Genomic DNA, 16387 nt, shown 5'->3' on the forward strand with positions numbered 1-16387 from the left:
AAAAATATATGCTGAAGAGGTTTTACAATTTGCCAAAGAATACATTGACTCGCCTGAAGAGAAATGGTGCAACATTTTGTGGACTGATGAAAGCAACATTGTTCTTTTTGGGTCTAAGGGCCACAGACAGTTTTTCAGACAACCCCCAAACTCTGAATTCAAGCCACAGTACACTTTGGAGACAGGTGATGCAAACTTCATTACATGGGAATTTTTCTCATACTATGGTGTTGGGCCTATTTATCACATACCAGGGATCATGGATCATTTTATATATATATATCTATCTATCTATCTATCTATAATAATATATATATATATATATATATATCTATCTATCTATCTATATATAATAATATATCTCAAAATACTTGAAGAGGTCATGTTGCCTTATGCCGAAGAGGAAATGCCCTTGAAATGGGTTTTTCAACAAGACGACCCCAAACACACCAGTAATTGAGCAACATCTTGGTTCCAGACCAACAAGATTGATGTTATGGAGTGGCCAGCCCAATCCCTGCACCTTAATCCAATAGAAAACTTTTTGGGTGACATCAAAAATGCTGTTTCTGATGCAAAACCTAGAAATGCAGAAGAATTGTGGAATGTAACCGGTGCCAGAAGTTGGTTGACTCCATGCAACACCGACATGCAGCTCAGAAACACTGCTTATACAACTAAATATTCAGTGATTCAAAGGAAAGCAAAATATTGAAATTTGTTTATACAGTGAATTTTGAGTTTGTAAAGAAGAATGCAGATTTTTTTTTTTTTTGTTTGTTTGTTTTTTTGAACAGCCTAATATTCCCTTTTCTTCACTCTCTGTAAAGGAATAACACACGTTTGATACATTTTTCTTCATGTTTTGATTTGGAACGTGCAGTGTTCCCAATGCATTTGCTTGTATGGAAATAAAAGCTATTATAAGGATTTTGAGCTTTATTCACTTTTTTAAACACACGGTTATTATTCTGAACTCAACTGTATCACAAAATGAACACGCATTATGGCTTGCATGACAAAGCAACGATCGTGGCAACTGCTTGTGCTGTTGAGGTAAATTGTAGATATTCCATTAGTCTGCATTTGTTCTTTTGTACTCTATGATTTTTCTTCATCTTTTCCCAATTCTAAAAAAAAAAAAAGAAAAAACTTATTTAAAGCAAGTGCTAAGCTAAACATCAAGTTAAGGTATTTAACCATGTAAATAGTGGGATATCACTTTAAGAACCAATGTAAAAAGGCCACCTAATCAATACATGTGTGTTAAAGGGCCAGTAACAACTGTTATTTCTGTCCTGTTCAAGTGAAGTTAAATCCTGCTTTTATTGATGTATAGTTATTAGCATCACTGTGCCGATTTTCTAAATAAACCCACCTCTGGTCTATTGCATTCAATGCAATTTGACATAATACTGACCCTGAACGCTGTCACACAAAAAATGAAAGTTTTCAAAATAAAGTTATTGTGATTTCTAAAAACAGTCCAAACAAAATGTTAAAAAAGTCGGAATATTTGTTTTATATGTTCTAGATACACACCTTGTGCAATGTTGCAAGGTTCTCTGGTATAAACTAAAAATATCCAGTTTAAAGGAACAGTAACCACAAACAATTAAAATGTATTAAAGTAATTGAACTATAATGCACTCGTAAAACTGGTGTGTTTGCTTCAAAAAGACAACTATAGTTTATGTAAACAATAGTTTATTTTCACTGACATAAAGAGAAACCGCACTTGCTTTTCTTTTTTGCTGTTACTGTTCCTTTAACTGTATATGCTTAGAATGTCCACAAGATGGCAACATAAGTACACAAATACAAAAATACACTACTATTTATATATGGGGGGAAGGTTTATATGCTTAAAAAACTTGAGCTTGTGAGTCTAAAAAAAAAAAAAAACTAGAAAACCAAATTAAAAAAATATCTTAAATTTTACCTTGGAGAACTCCCATTGACTATGTCAATTCACCAGCTTTTAGATGCTGATTTTTTTTACTTTAGAGGTTTTTTTCAACTTATAAATATTAAATATAAAACATTTGAGTTTTTGTGCAAAAACTCAAATTCGAACCTTGATAAATCGCCTCCGACGTGTTTTTGTTTATTCATCCTGTCAAGAACAAACACCACTACCTGCACTCTTAAGGATTATATATAGCTGCAGGTTTTCTAGCTAGTTGTAGTTAGTTACCACCTTTTCTGGAAAATAATACTGGCCTTCCTATATATTTATCTTTTTTCCCTATTAATAACATTGGGATCAACCATCATTTTTACCGGCCAGGCCGATAAAATACCGGCCAGGTGGCAACCCTAGCTGTAGTGTTAAGGTACACTGATTTCACCAGATTTGATAGTTTGGCGAATTACAACCATACGGCTGCTTCGCTTGGCATTTTGCTGTTTCAAGTGAACAGAACAATAGAAAAGAGGCCTTATGCATCTATAGCCACTTGTATGATCTCAATCTATTCAGCCCATAGAACAATCAGAGTATTGTAGGGGTCAGCAAGTGAAAGGCCACCCTAGTTTTGGGGGTAAAGCACACCAGTGTCTGGAGAAATCTTTCTAAGAGTCTTCTTTATATATTACTTAATCATCCACGGTTGGCATTGCCAACCAATCCTGCCATTCCTCATCTGAATACCAAAGTAGAGACAGCTGCAAAATAATAGGGCTCTTTCCATTGTTCAGTCTTACCATAACATTCCTTTCCAGATGGAGGTTGCTCCTCATCCTCAGATTCTGGACTGTTCTGTCCTCCATTTTCCATGTCCATTCCAACTAGAAGAGTCATGAAATCCACAACGGTGTCAATGTTTTGCTTTTTATCGGTCGTGTCCTTGAGCTTATACAAAACGCTTAAGCGACTGTAAGATTTCAGTTCTGAAATATTAGCCCGTAGAAACAAAATGATCACGTTTAAATCATTAATAGGACAGCCAAGCATTTTCTTGCTGAGCAGGTCAAATGCAGGAAGCATCTCATAGATGTTTAAGAATTGTTTGTCCCAATAGCATAACTTGCTTACATTATATATGAGCATAGGAACCAAAAGGATGTATATCACTGCAATAACTACACTAACTATTTGAAATATGGTGAGCGAAACAAATTTACAGTTGACAAATTCTGGTTTGGGTATGTCAGTCCTTAGGAACCTGGTCTTTACTAGGCAGGTGAATTCCTCTTGGTAGAACACAGTGAGGTGGAAGACGCCCAGATAGATACAGGTAAGTGCTATGAAGAGCAGCAGAAGTACATTTCTCAGGAGGTAGGTTAGCACAAGGCAATGTGAGTGCTGTTTGCAAGTCAAGTATCTCTCCAGCAGAGGAAATTCAAAGTATCTCACATGACGAGCACTTAAACAGAGAAAGAAAAATGCTTTTTAAGTCTAACAATAATACATGTTTGTTGTCGAATTGTTGGTTAGAATTTGTTTACCAGTAAGGTAAAAAGTCTTAACTAGTAGCATGAAGCTGTATTGCAGTCTTGCTGTTAATTATTTAGTAATTAAAGTAAATCATGGTTAAAAACCAGAACATTGAGACATTTTACTGTGCCAACACTGACCTGACCCCCATGTGCCTTTTCTACAGGCTTGTTTCACTATTTTTAAATGACCCTTACCAGCAAATATCTTCTATAATAGTTTATTGTTGGATATCTGCACCTGGAAATCACCAACGTATAAGGGTTTGAGAAGCATTGGCCTAGGGGATCACCATCCTAGCAGCACCATAGAATCTGCCCTAATACTTCAGTTCTGTATGTATAGAATTGGCCAGTGTAATGTCCTATACAGTGACTCTTGCTAATGATGTGGATGTCGGCAGCTCATGAAAGACAGTGACACTCATCGTCATGATTGGTCTAATGGTAGATACAGCAGCCAATCAGTCGTTTTTGTATTCAGAATTCAGTGTTAAAAGCTTTGCAGAATATGACTCGTTATTGTGTGCTGTGGCATACAATACTGTTTATATCTAAACAAGAGCTGGTGCACTCATTTATTCACAACCTATACACCTTTCCATCACATGATAGATCCCAGACATAGGGGGAAGCACTGTTCTACACGAGGAATGTGAGACCACAGAGGAAAACCTTTACCTTTCAGACTGTCCTGTAGCATGTCACATGCCTTGTATCACATGCAAAGAAGGCGAGTAGGGTAATGGGAGTTGCCTGCCAATTAATTATATCACCCGTGAAGAGTACAACAAGTTTTGACAAATTTACCTCTCAATGGGGAATAATAGTCTGAATTTTCTCCCATGTGTTCTTGTGATTCTGCTCTTACCTGGCCCAGACAGCTTTCCATTTTCATAACATACAACCTAACCATCATAGGACTTCTGTCCTTACAGGCTTACACCAGTATGCTTAAACAGGCACATCATTTCTTAAAGCAAATGCTGATTTAGATGCCCTTAAATGCAAGCCTTTTAGGTGCTCAAAGAAGACATATTGTGTGTAAAAACAAGACTGTGCCATATTGTACTTAAAATATAGGATGCTTTTTTAAAAAAGTAGTGTTTTAGGTTGATTTATTTACCTTTTTAGCTCTTCCCAAAACAAATTCGGATCAGAACAGGTTCTGTGAGCTTTTAGTAGGTGCTGAACAAGCTTGATTGATCGATTATAGGATTTGTCCAGTTCATCCACAATAAAAAGGAGGTCTGTGTTGAGCAATGACTTGGAGGTATATTTCCACAGTACTACAGGAATGTACATGGCAACAGCAACTATCATTAAAGTGTATGGAAAAACCTAGGAAATAGAAAAATTCATGTAATGGCTCTTGGTGTTGGGTACAATGTATTGATTTCTGTATAGTGAGAAGAAATTACATTTGTCTTAATCACTTTTGTTACATTTGAAACTTTTTCACAGACCTTAATTGAACCTAAATCCACAGATTATTGGAGGCCAAAATCAGGAATTAAATATTTTATTATTTTCTATATTTGACTATGACTTCTACAAGATGTATTCTTTGTATCTATAACATTGCAAACTGAATTATGTTTGTTTACAGAGTTCATTGGAGGTCTCATATAGGTCATATGATTTCAATACCCAGAGAGGAAGGAGATGATCAAGTCACCACTCTGGGATGGAGATGGAGAACTAAAAAGCTTAACAAAGAATTAAGGGCAGATTTATCAAGGGTTGAATTTAAAATTCGAATTTCAAATTTGAGTTTGTTTTTTTTTAATTGCTCAAACTGTGAAATTCGACTTGGGAAGGTAAAAATTCGATTAGAGTTTTTTTAAAAATTGGAATTCGATTTTTGAGATTTATCATACACTGGAACTCAAATGCGACTATTCGCCATCTTGAACCTGCCGAATTGCTGTTTTAGCTGATGGAAGATATCCTGGGATCATTTTTGGAGTTGTTTGAAGCCTTCCTGTTTATGGGAGTTTTGAATCACCCCAATGAACTCGAAATTCAACATTTGATACATCTGCCCCTTAGTGTAGATCAGGGTTCCCCAACCTTTTTTTTTTTTACAAGTGAGCCACATTTAAATGTAAAAATTGTAGGTAGCCAAACAAGCATGAAAATAGGTCCTGGGGGTGCCAAAAAAGGGCTGGCATTGGTTATTTAGTAGCCCATAAATGGACTGGCAGCCTACATGAGGCTTTGTTTGGCAGTAAATCTGTTTTTTATACAACCAAAACTTGCCTCCAAGCAAGACTGAGAGCAACATGTTGCTGACGAGCCACTCGTTGGGGATCACTGGTGTAGATATTGGACACCATATGTTTTGGGGCTTCAGTACCAGTCCAAGTCTAAAACACACACCCCAGTAGATTCCCAATACACAAAATACTGTATAAATATAATCTAAAAGCACCAGACAGTGCATTCGGCATCTGACTTATCATCATCTTTGTATTCAGACAGACGTAACCCTGGCTTCTGCTAAGGTTTTGAACATTTTTGGCAACCCTTAAGCTTCTCCGCAGCAACAACGAGCCTGTGCTAGTCCACATTGCCTTGTATAATATGGCCAAGCGGTTATCTGCTGTGAATGATATGGATCATAACAAATATAGGGCTATTGAACCTCTGCTGTTACAGTGTAATATATAAAATACAACATTCTAGCTGTAATCTTTTTTTAGGGTCCACTAATCTCTGCAATGGCATTGTAAGTTATATCAGTAGCTCAACTTAAAGAAAAAGCATTTATCTGTTATAATATGCTGAACTATATTCTTGCTACAATGGTATTGTATCAGGTGCCCAATGTTTCCTCAAAAATATTCCTTTGTGCGCACATTTTAAACGTGTGTTGCAGCTTTTAAAAACGATGTGCTTAGATCAGAATTGATACAAAATATTATGACTATTTTTTTTTTTACGAGAAAATTCTTTGTACACACTACAATTTACTGTGTGTGCTGGCTTAAAAAATTGTGTGCGTTTAGAGGGAACATTGCAGGTGCCCTTTAAGAAACTGATGATATTATGTAAAATATGTGCCATTTTGGTGGCCACAATAGCATTACTGAATAAAATAGCCCACAACTATTTAGTTGAAGAAGAGAAGAGAAACTCAACTTATTTTCATGAGTCTTTTTGTTTCTGCTCCCTAATCAAGCAGCCCTGATGCCACCCAACTTCAGCGGGAGAAGGGGAAACCAGGAGCTACACTTAGTAAAGTGTTGCATGAGGCAAGTTTCTTGCCTTCGTTTGTGGCAAAAAGTGTCATTATTTTATTGAGCTAAATGTATCCATCAGCATCCAGCTCTGCAATTATTTGAAACTTAATGCAACAATTTGTTTGGTTGCTAATAGTGAGTGTCCTGGTGTAATTTAGTGCCTGTGTTGGTAAATCAGAGCCAATGTCTTGTATATAAGAATACAAATTTACAGTGAATAAAAGGTTTTCTCTTTCTGAAAGCACATGACCAGGCAAAATGACCTGAGATGGCTGCCTACACACCAATATTACAACTAAAAAAAATACACTTGCTGGTTCAGGAATGAAATTTTATATGGTAGAGTGAATTATTTGCAGTGTAAACAGTGTCATTTAGAAATAAAAACTACACCATACAAATCACGACAGATTCCCGTTAATGTGGATTGCTTCCTCCCATAGCTAAACTGTCAGTGTTCAGCCTTTTCCCCCACCAAACACCACCAGCAATTATTTGTATAGTTCCTGTGAACTGAGTTACCTTATGGATCCATAATGAATGTACAGAAACACTGCCATCAAAATTAAAATCATGATGCGTCAGGGAATGCCAGCAGTGTTTGTTGACATACTCAATCTGCTTTTCAGTATAATTACTGGGAGGGAAACAGACGACTTGTGGTCCTGAAACAAAAATAACCAAACTGTTACAGTATTTTATAGGAAAGGGTTTTATCTGATGAATTTGATTTGCTCACCTATAAGGTAACTGTCACGGCCGGCACCCAACACCAGAACAAGTGCTCGAATCCTGGTTCTGAGCTAAGCTTCACCAGTGGTGTGACCACCTTTGAGCTTCGGGAGGAGCCCTCAGCCTAATCGGGTGCCACCTGGTCTTACGAGAGGTTCAAGCAAGTGTTCTGGCAGGCAATGGGGCACGGCTGGTAGCTAGAGTCTTTGGGACCGAGGATCACGGTAACAGACAAGGATAAGGCAGAAGGATCGTCAGACAGGCTGGGTCGTGGCAGGCAGAAAGCAAGGGTCGTCAGGCAGGCAAGGGTCAAAACCGGGTATCAAGCAGGAAGGGTACAAGCAGAAGAGTAGTCGGATATCAGGCACAGGTCAGGATACAGAATTCAGGATGGTCAAGGTACAGGCTGGGTCAAACACGGATAATCAGATTCAAACAGGCAAAATAGCACAAGGCTTCAGAACAGAGCACCAGAAACAAGTTCTATCACGGGCAGTTTGCTGGGAGTGGAAGTGGCCTATTTATACCCTGTTTGGACGCCAAGGTTTTCGCGCCAAAATCGACGCACACGCGTCAGGATCGACGCGCGCGCGTCCGCGTCAAAATAAAGGAAACGAGACGCGGGCGCGCGCGTCCTAAGGAGGCAAGATGGTGGAACCACGAGGCGGGCGTCCCCGCGGCCGGCGTGGCGGGCGTCCCCGCGGCCGACTTACAGCACCCCCAATCCCAGGTAAAACAGATTTCCTTACATTACCCCCCTCTCTAGGGGGGGACACCGGACCCCCAGGCTTCCCAGGAAACTTTAAATGGAACTGCTTCCTAAGACGATCAGCCTTGATGTCATCAACTGAGACCCAGGAGTTCTCCTCAGGACCGAATCCTTTCCACCTAGTGAGGTACTGGAGTTTGTTACGTACCATTCGGGAATCAAGGAACTCCTGGATCTCAAATTCAGGCTGACCGTCAACTTGCACTGGAGGGGGAACAGAAGTAAGGCGAGTATTAGCGGCAGGTTTAAGTAAAGAAACATGAAAAGAATCAGAAATCTTGAAATTAACAGGCAATTTAAGGCGAACAGACGAAGGGTTGATAACAGTAGTGATGGGGTAAGGACCAATGAAACGGGGACCCAGCTTAAGGGAAGGAACCTTTAGCTTGATGTTTTTGGTAGAGAGCCACACCAAGTCTCCCACTTTATACTGGGGTGCTTCTCTACGTCTTTTATCAGCAGCCCTTTTCTGAGCAGAAGTAGCAGTAGACAAGGAATCATGTACCTGGGACCAAATCAAGGAAAATTGTTCGACAGAGGAATTAGCGGAAGGGACAGAAGAACCAGAATTAGAGAAGGAAAAGGCTTTTGGGTGTAACCCATTAACAACAAAAAATGGAGACTCCCCAGTGGAGGAGTGGGTAGCGTTATTGTAGGCAAATTCTGCCCAGGGTAACAGTTCTGCCCAGGAAGATTGATTTTCGGACACAAAACATCTTAAAAATTGCTCTAAAGACTGGTTCACTCTTTCGGTTTGCCCATTGGTTTGTGGGTGATAGGCGGTTGAAAAAGAAAGATCGATCCCCCACTAACGAGCAAAATGCGCGCCAGAACTTAGAGATAAATTGAACACCTCTGTCTGAAACAATATTACTGGGAAACCCATGCAACTTAAATATATGTTGAATAAAAAGTTCGGACAAAGTTTTGGCAGATGGGAGGTGGGGAAGAGCAATAAAATGACCCATCTTACTGAATCTATCCACCACCACCCAAATTACTGTTTTCCCCTGGGACACAGGCAACTCCACAATAAAATCCATAGAAAGATGGGTCCATGGTCTTTCAGGAATAGGGAGGGGAATCAGTAACCCTTGGGACAAATTTCTAGAAGACTTGGAGCGTTGGCAGACAGGACAAGAATCCACAAAAGATTTAACATCTTGTTTACAGGTCGGCCACCAAGCACTTCGAGTAAGTAATGAAATAGTTTTACTTACACCAGGATGTCCTGCCATCTTGGAATCATGAACCTCTCTTAGAACCTGTTCTCTAAGATCTTCAGGAACAAAAAATCTCCCAACAGGAGTGTTAGAGGGAGCGTCTGTCTGAACAGGGGATAACAAAGAAGAGAGGTCAGATTCCAAAGTAGCCACAATGACTTCACCCGGAATAATTGTACTACAGTCATCAGTTTCAGAATATATTGAGTCAAAGCTTCTGGAAAGAGCATCTGCCTTGACGTTCTTTGTACCAGGCCTAAACGTCAAGGTAAAGTTAAACCTAGAAAAGAACAAAGCCCACCTTGCCTGTCTGGGATTTAGACGCTTTGCTGACTCAATATACAACAGATTTTTATGGTCAGTGTAGACCGTAACCTGGTGTTTAGCCCCTTCTAATAGATGCCGCCATTCTTCAAAGGCCCACTTGACAGCTAATAGTTCTCTATTCCCTATGTCATAATTTGCCTCTGCAGGAAGAAATTTTCTAGAGAAAAATGCACAGGGATGTAACCTATTAGTAGTCGGGTGCCTTTGAGAGAGAATTGCCCCTGCTCCCACCTCAGAAGCATCTACCTCAACTATAAAAGGTAGTGTTGTATCGGGATGGCGGAGGATTGGGGCAGAACTAAACTCCCTTTTGAGGAACTCGAAAGCTTGGATAGCTTCCGGAGGCCACATACTGGGGTCAGCACCTTTTTTAGTAAGATTTGTGATAGGAGCCACAATAAGAGAAAATTTTTTAATGAATTGCCTATAATAGTTGGCAAAACCTAGGAACCTTTGGGTTGCACGTAAAGAATATGGTTGGGTCCACTCCAGGACAGCTCTTACTTTGTCTGGATCCATTTCGAGACCCTTGGAAGAAATATGAAATCCCAAGAACTGTACGGAAGCAACCTCAAAAATACATTTTTCCAATTTTGCATACAGGTTATTAGCTCTAAGCCTACGCAATACCTCACAAACATGAAGACGATGATCAGACAGATTGGCAGAGAAGATGAGGATGTCATCTAGGTAGACCACTACGTATATCCCCAGCAGGTCCCGAAAGATGTCATTGACAAACTCCTGAAACACTGCTGGGGCGTTACATAGACCAAACGGCATAACAAGGTACTCGTAGTGGCCATCCCTAGTATTAAAAGCCGTTTTCCACTCATCCCCCTCCCTGATCCGAATGAGGTTATAGGCACCCCTCAAGTCAAGCTTGGAGAAGATCTTAGCATCCTTGACCTGGTCAAATAGTTCGGAGATTAATGGTAAGGGGTAGCGATTTTTTACAGTGATTTTGTTAAGCCCCCTGTAATCAATACAGGGGCGTAAACCACCGTCTTTCTTACCCACAAAAAAGAACCCTGCCCCCGCAGGGGAACAGGAGGGCCTAATGAAGCCCCTGTCAAGATTTTCTTGTATATACTCTTTCATTGCCTGGGCTTCGGGCAATGAAAGAGGGTAGGTTCTACCACGTGGAGGAATTGACCCAGGAACTAAATCAATAGGACAGTCATACTGCCGATGCGGAGGTAAGGTCTCAGCTGCTTTTTTGGAGAAAAACATCAGAAAAAACAGAATATGCTGTGGGTAACCCCTCAAAAGAAGTAGTGGCTACTACAGAGGGAAAACAAACCCCACTACATCCTGTACCCCATTGAGTCACCCCCTTAGAAACCCAGTCTATCAGAGGTTTATGCCTCTGGAGCCATGGTAAACCAAGAATAAGAGGAGAGGAAGCTCCCTCAATGAGGTATAGAGCTATCTCCTCACAGTGTAGATCATTTGCACACATGGAAAGATTTGTGGTCTTTTGGGAAACCACCCCTGATCCCAAGGGTCTTTTATCGACAGCCAGAATTCTCAAAGGAGGATTGAGGGCAACCAAAGGAATTTTATTTTTAGCAGCGAATGCTGCGTCCAAGAAATTACCCTCCGCCCCAGAATCAATGAAGGCTGACAATTTAACAGTGCCCGTAGGCCAGGTTAATTTAACAGATAATAGGACCTTGGAGGCAGATTGGGGAGAGGAAACGCCTGCACCCAAATGGAGCTCCCCTTCTCCATTTAGGCTAGAGCGTTTCCCGGCCTCTTGGAACATTGATTGAGGAAGTGACCCTTCTCCCCACAATACAAACACAACCCAAGAGACCGCCTCCGTGCCTTTTCCTCAGGAGAGAGGTGAAAGATGCCCAGCTGCATAGGCTCCTCCTGAGGTTGAGACACAGAGGGGTTTGACAACTTAGCACTAAAATTATGCTTATACAAAGAAGAAGTACCCTGTTCCTCCCGATTTTCCCTCTGTCTCCTATCTACCTGGATAACCAGAGACATAAGGTCATCCAGACTGGTAGATAGGGGGTAATTGACCAGGCTGTCTTTGACAGATTTGGCTAGACCGATGCGAAACTGGCTCCTTAGAGCTGCATCGTTCCAGCCAGTCTCCACCGCCCACCTACGAAACTCTGTGCAGTAAATTTCCACCTCCCGTTTACCCTGGCGTAGTTTGCGAATAGCGGAATCGGCCGAAGAGGCGCGATCCGGGTCATCGTAAAGAATGGCCATAGAGCGGAAGAAAATATCTAAAGAGAAACGGGCAGGGTCGGTGGCTGGCAATCTAAGTGCCCAGACTTGGGGGTCACCCACTAATAGGGTCATTACGAACCTGACCTTTTCCTCGTCAGAGGGAAATGAGTGGGGGAAAAAGCTGAGGTACAGCTTACAGGCTTCTTGAAAAACAAAAAACTGGGTTCTGTCCCCACCAAACTTGGCCGGAAATGCAATCTTGGGTTCCTGAGGTCTGAATACAGCACCCCTATCAGGCAGGGAACCCACTGAAGGAGTAGGAACAGAACTGGCTGGCTGCTGCGAGGGTTCCAGCTGGCGTGTTAGGTTATGAAACCCCTGGAGTAGATAGTTCTGCTTTTGCTCCTGCTCCTCCATGCGTTCCAGCAGCGTAGTTAGCAACAGCTCGGAAGAAGATGGAAGTGGAGCAGCGGCAGCAGCTTCGGTGTGATCGTCGTCCTCCATGGCCCGTGATAATGTCACGGCCGGCACCCAACACCAGAACAAGTGCTCGAATCCTGGTTCTGAGCTAAGCTTCACCAGTGGTGTGACCACCTTTGAGCTTCGGGAGGAGCCCTCAGCCTAATCGGGTGCCACCTGGTCTTACGAGAGGTTCAAGCAAGTGTTCTGGCAGGCAATGGGGCACGGCTGGTAGCTAGAGTCTTTGGGACCGAGGATCACGGTAACAGACAAGGATAAGGCAGAAGGATCGTCAGACAGGCTGGGTCGTGGCAGGCAGAAAGCAAGGGTCGTCAGGCAGGCAAGGGTCAAAACCGGGTATCAAGCAGGAAGGGTACAAGCAGAAGAGTAGTCGGATATCAGGCACAGGTCAGGATACAGAATTCAGGATGGTCAAGGTACAGGCTGGGTCAAACACGGATAATCAGATTCAAACAGGCAAAATAGCACAAGGCTTCAGAACAGAGCACCAGAAACAAGTTCTATCACGGGCAGTTTGCTGGGAGTGGAAGTGGCCTATTTATACCCTGTTTGGACGCCAAGGTTTTCGCGCCAAAATCGACGCACACGCGTCAGGATCGACGCGCGCGCGTCCGCGTCAAAATAAAGGAAACGAGACGCGGGCGCGCGCGTCCTAAGGAGGCAAGATGGTGGAACCACGAGGCGGGCGTCCCCGCGGCCGGCGTGGCGGGCGTCCCCGCGGCCGACTTACAGCACCCCCAATCCCAGGTAAAACAGATTTCCTTACAGTAACATAGTCAATGCATACAAATTCACACACAGCCAGTGAAAGAATCATTGTTACTCATTAGGAAACACAAGTATGCTCATATATACTACCAGACACAAGTTCACTAACCCATAAGATGTTTAACCATGTGACCAGTAAATGTGACTGGCTCATCACAGAACTTGTTAACTTTGTATTACATGGTGATAGATTCTAATTACCGGAATGGCCCTCAAATAATAATAATGCCAAGGGGAGGTGGTGATGATGAATCATTTTTTGGTGTGATTTATTTATTTTGTACTGATTTAAATACCATAATGATTTAATTGTGACATAAATGGCTCTGCCTGATACTGTACATGTAGTGTGTGCATAGCACTGTACTTATAATGAGTTTACAGGCATAACACACTACATTAAGCTGGGTTATGTATACATAAGGTTGCCACCTTTTCAGTTTGGTGGAAATCGGGCAGTGGGAGAGGTGGATAATGTCGAGGGGTACGGAAGATGACATCTGAGGGCATGGCTGGTGATGGGGGAGGGGTTGATGATGTCAGGGGCAGGACTGATGATATGGCAAGCATCAATTGGCTGATCACCACATAATAAAATTAAATGTCCTGTCCGGATTTACTAATTTGGAAATGCCATAAACCGGATCCGGGTTAAATCAGATGGCAACCCTATGTATATATCTCTTACTTACTAACTTACTCATCCTGTCTCAGTTTATGCCTGTGAATATATAAATATCTACCATGTAATTATGGAGTAGTATCTTACAACATGCTATACTTCAAAGAGGCTAGATTATAGGGGACCTCCTGAAATGGCAGAGAGTATTTCCTGTTGTGGGAGTGGTCTTGCTCAACACCGCAATACATGAAAATGCTAGGTTCTCCATACTTCATGTAAGGACAAGAGGGTGGTGGACATCTGTACTGACCTAAGAAAGGCTGCAAATTTGCCCCAGTGACTGTGCACTGTGAGTCCAGCCCACTGTGAAAAATGTCCCTGACTAGAGTTCAAAATATAATTAAGTAGTTTTGACATGGTTAAACTTTGATTTTTTTTTTTTAATAAATTTTGGTTGGTCTTTTTTTCTTCGATTTTCAAAGTTATTGGAGTTTAATAAAAACTCCCATTACTTCGAAATTCGACCTTTGATAAATCTGCCCCTAGGTCAACTAAAACTCAATTAAACATAGAATAAACCCAACTGGATTGTTTTGCCACCAATATGGTGTAATGCAGCTTAAAATTTGCAATTGGTTGTAATTTTTTTTATTGTATGTGGTTTTTGATTTGTTTAGTTTTTTACAAGGCTGCTCTACAATTAGCAATTTCAGCAATATGGTTGCTAGGGTCCAAATTACCCTAGCAGCTATACATTTGATTAAGAGACTGGAAAATCAATAGGAGAGGGGCCTGAATAGAAAGATGAGAAATAAAAAGTAGCAATAACAGTTAATTTGCAGACTTACAGAGTATTTGTACTTTAGATGGGGTCAGCATTTGAAAGCTGAAAATAGTCACAAGAATAAAGTAAATAATTCAAAAACGAAATAAATTATAAAAAATTAAAACCACTTGGTAGGTTGCTTAGAAATTACCATTTTGAACTACCCTTTTAATTACCATTAAGTACAAGGTATTGGTTCAATTATTAATACAGGAAATTATTTAAAACCATTAGAATTTTCTGCTTACGTTGACTGTGTAGGAGATACCTTGTAATTTGGATATCAGGTTTCCAGATAAGAGATCCTCTACCTGTATTATGAATTAACCTGCAAATCAAAATGTAGCCTAATTGTGATTCGCAATAAATGTCACTTAATTATCCTCAACGTAGTATATTGTCCATGGTTTTTCTCATTTATCTTTATATTCAAGTCAAGTCTTCCCAAAGAAATGTCATAAGTAAAATCACAAAATCATCATAGTCTTACCTGTAGAAATTTCTCTTGCAAATGCTAAAGAGATAAGCAATAGCGGCAGGCCAACAGAAACCAGAGTAATGATCCGGTCGAGTGGTAATTCCAGGCGCAGGCCTCTGCTTTTCTCAGGGTTATCTGGTAGCAGCGCATCTGACAACATATACTCTGCCGCTCTGTTTGCAAGTGACATGATGTATACCAATCAATACGCAAGGGAGAAATGTAAATGGCACAGAACAGGCTGGAAGTTTCTGCTAGAGCATGTGTCCTCCTAAGTGTCCTGCTTCTGCTGAAGTCACTTCTTTATAATTCACAAAGCAAATCTAAAATAACTGTAACTGTCAGAAAGGATTGGAATACTAAAGTTTTTCTATTTTCCTTCTCTCTAAATATATACAGTAGAAATTTCAGGGTTGCATATAAGCTTCACCCGAAAAGCTAAAATTGTCCCATCGATTGCTACTGCATAATTTGCAGACCACAGTGGTGTCAGTGTGTAGTTGCTAAATTAAAAGTCGAATGCTTGTGGTTGCTTTGGGTCTACTGTACACTGATGTTTTTTTGTACCAAACACTAAAATTACAGGGTGGCAGTTTCTCCATTGGTTCTAAATAAAGACAAAAATGGTTCAATGCTCCTTTTAATTATATATGTGCACAAATACATATCCATATGCTCATTTCCAGCTGATGTGACATACATTAATATGGATTCATTTGCATGTCCGAAGCATTTGTACATATCAGATATAAATAAAAAGATAACAATAGTCATTTCCGCATAAGTAGAGCATGTATTATCAAAGAGTTACAGGTATGGGATCCTTTATCCAGAAACCCATTATCCAGAAAGCACTGAATTACGGAAAAAGACCGTCTCCCATAGACTTAATAATTTTATCCAAATTTATAAAAATGATTTAATTTTTATTGGTAATAATAAAACATTTTATACTTGATCCAAACTAAGATGCACAGTAATTAATTCTTATTGGAAGCAAAACCAGCCTATTGGGTTTATTTAATGTTTACACGATTTTCCAGTAGACTTAAGGTGTGAAATTATGGAAAGAATCTGGGCCACGCTCACTCTGGATAACAAGTCCCATGCCAGTAGCTGGTGCAGGATAGATGAAAAGGTGAGGGGACAAACTGAGAGACAATTATTAGACAAGACATGGTAGAGTCAGAGAGAAAACAATGATCAAGACTTATATGGTTTAAACAACATCTATAGGAATATAGTATCACAGTGATAATTTGTCAAGCATTGAAAAAAGCCTTTAT

The 16387-nt window shown here is 40.6% G+C and overlaps 1 protein-coding gene across 1 annotated transcript; it reads right to left on the reverse strand.

The window, feature by feature from the left end:
• Positions 1-1016: 1016 nt before the first annotated feature.
• panx3.S (pannexin 3 S homeolog) lies at positions 1017-15475 on the reverse strand. Its single transcript, XM_041571308.1, has 5 exons — positions 15114-15475; positions 7206-7348; positions 4565-4779; positions 2707-3368; positions 1017-1130 (listed from the first exon to the last, which is right to left on the reverse strand). The coding sequence occupies exons 1-5, from the start codon at positions 15289-15291 to the stop codon at positions 1102-1104; spliced, it is 1227 nt and encodes a 408-aa protein (XP_041427242.1). The 5' UTR covers positions 15292-15475; the 3' UTR covers positions 1017-1101.
• Between the last annotated feature and the right edge of the window lie 912 nt (positions 15476-16387).

Source organism: Xenopus laevis, chromosome 7S (genome assembly GCF_017654675.1).
Source record: "Xenopus laevis strain J_2021 chromosome 7S, Xenopus_laevis_v10.1, whole genome shotgun sequence".
Lineage (NCBI taxonomy): Eukaryota > Metazoa > Chordata > Amphibia > Anura > Pipidae > Xenopus > Xenopus laevis.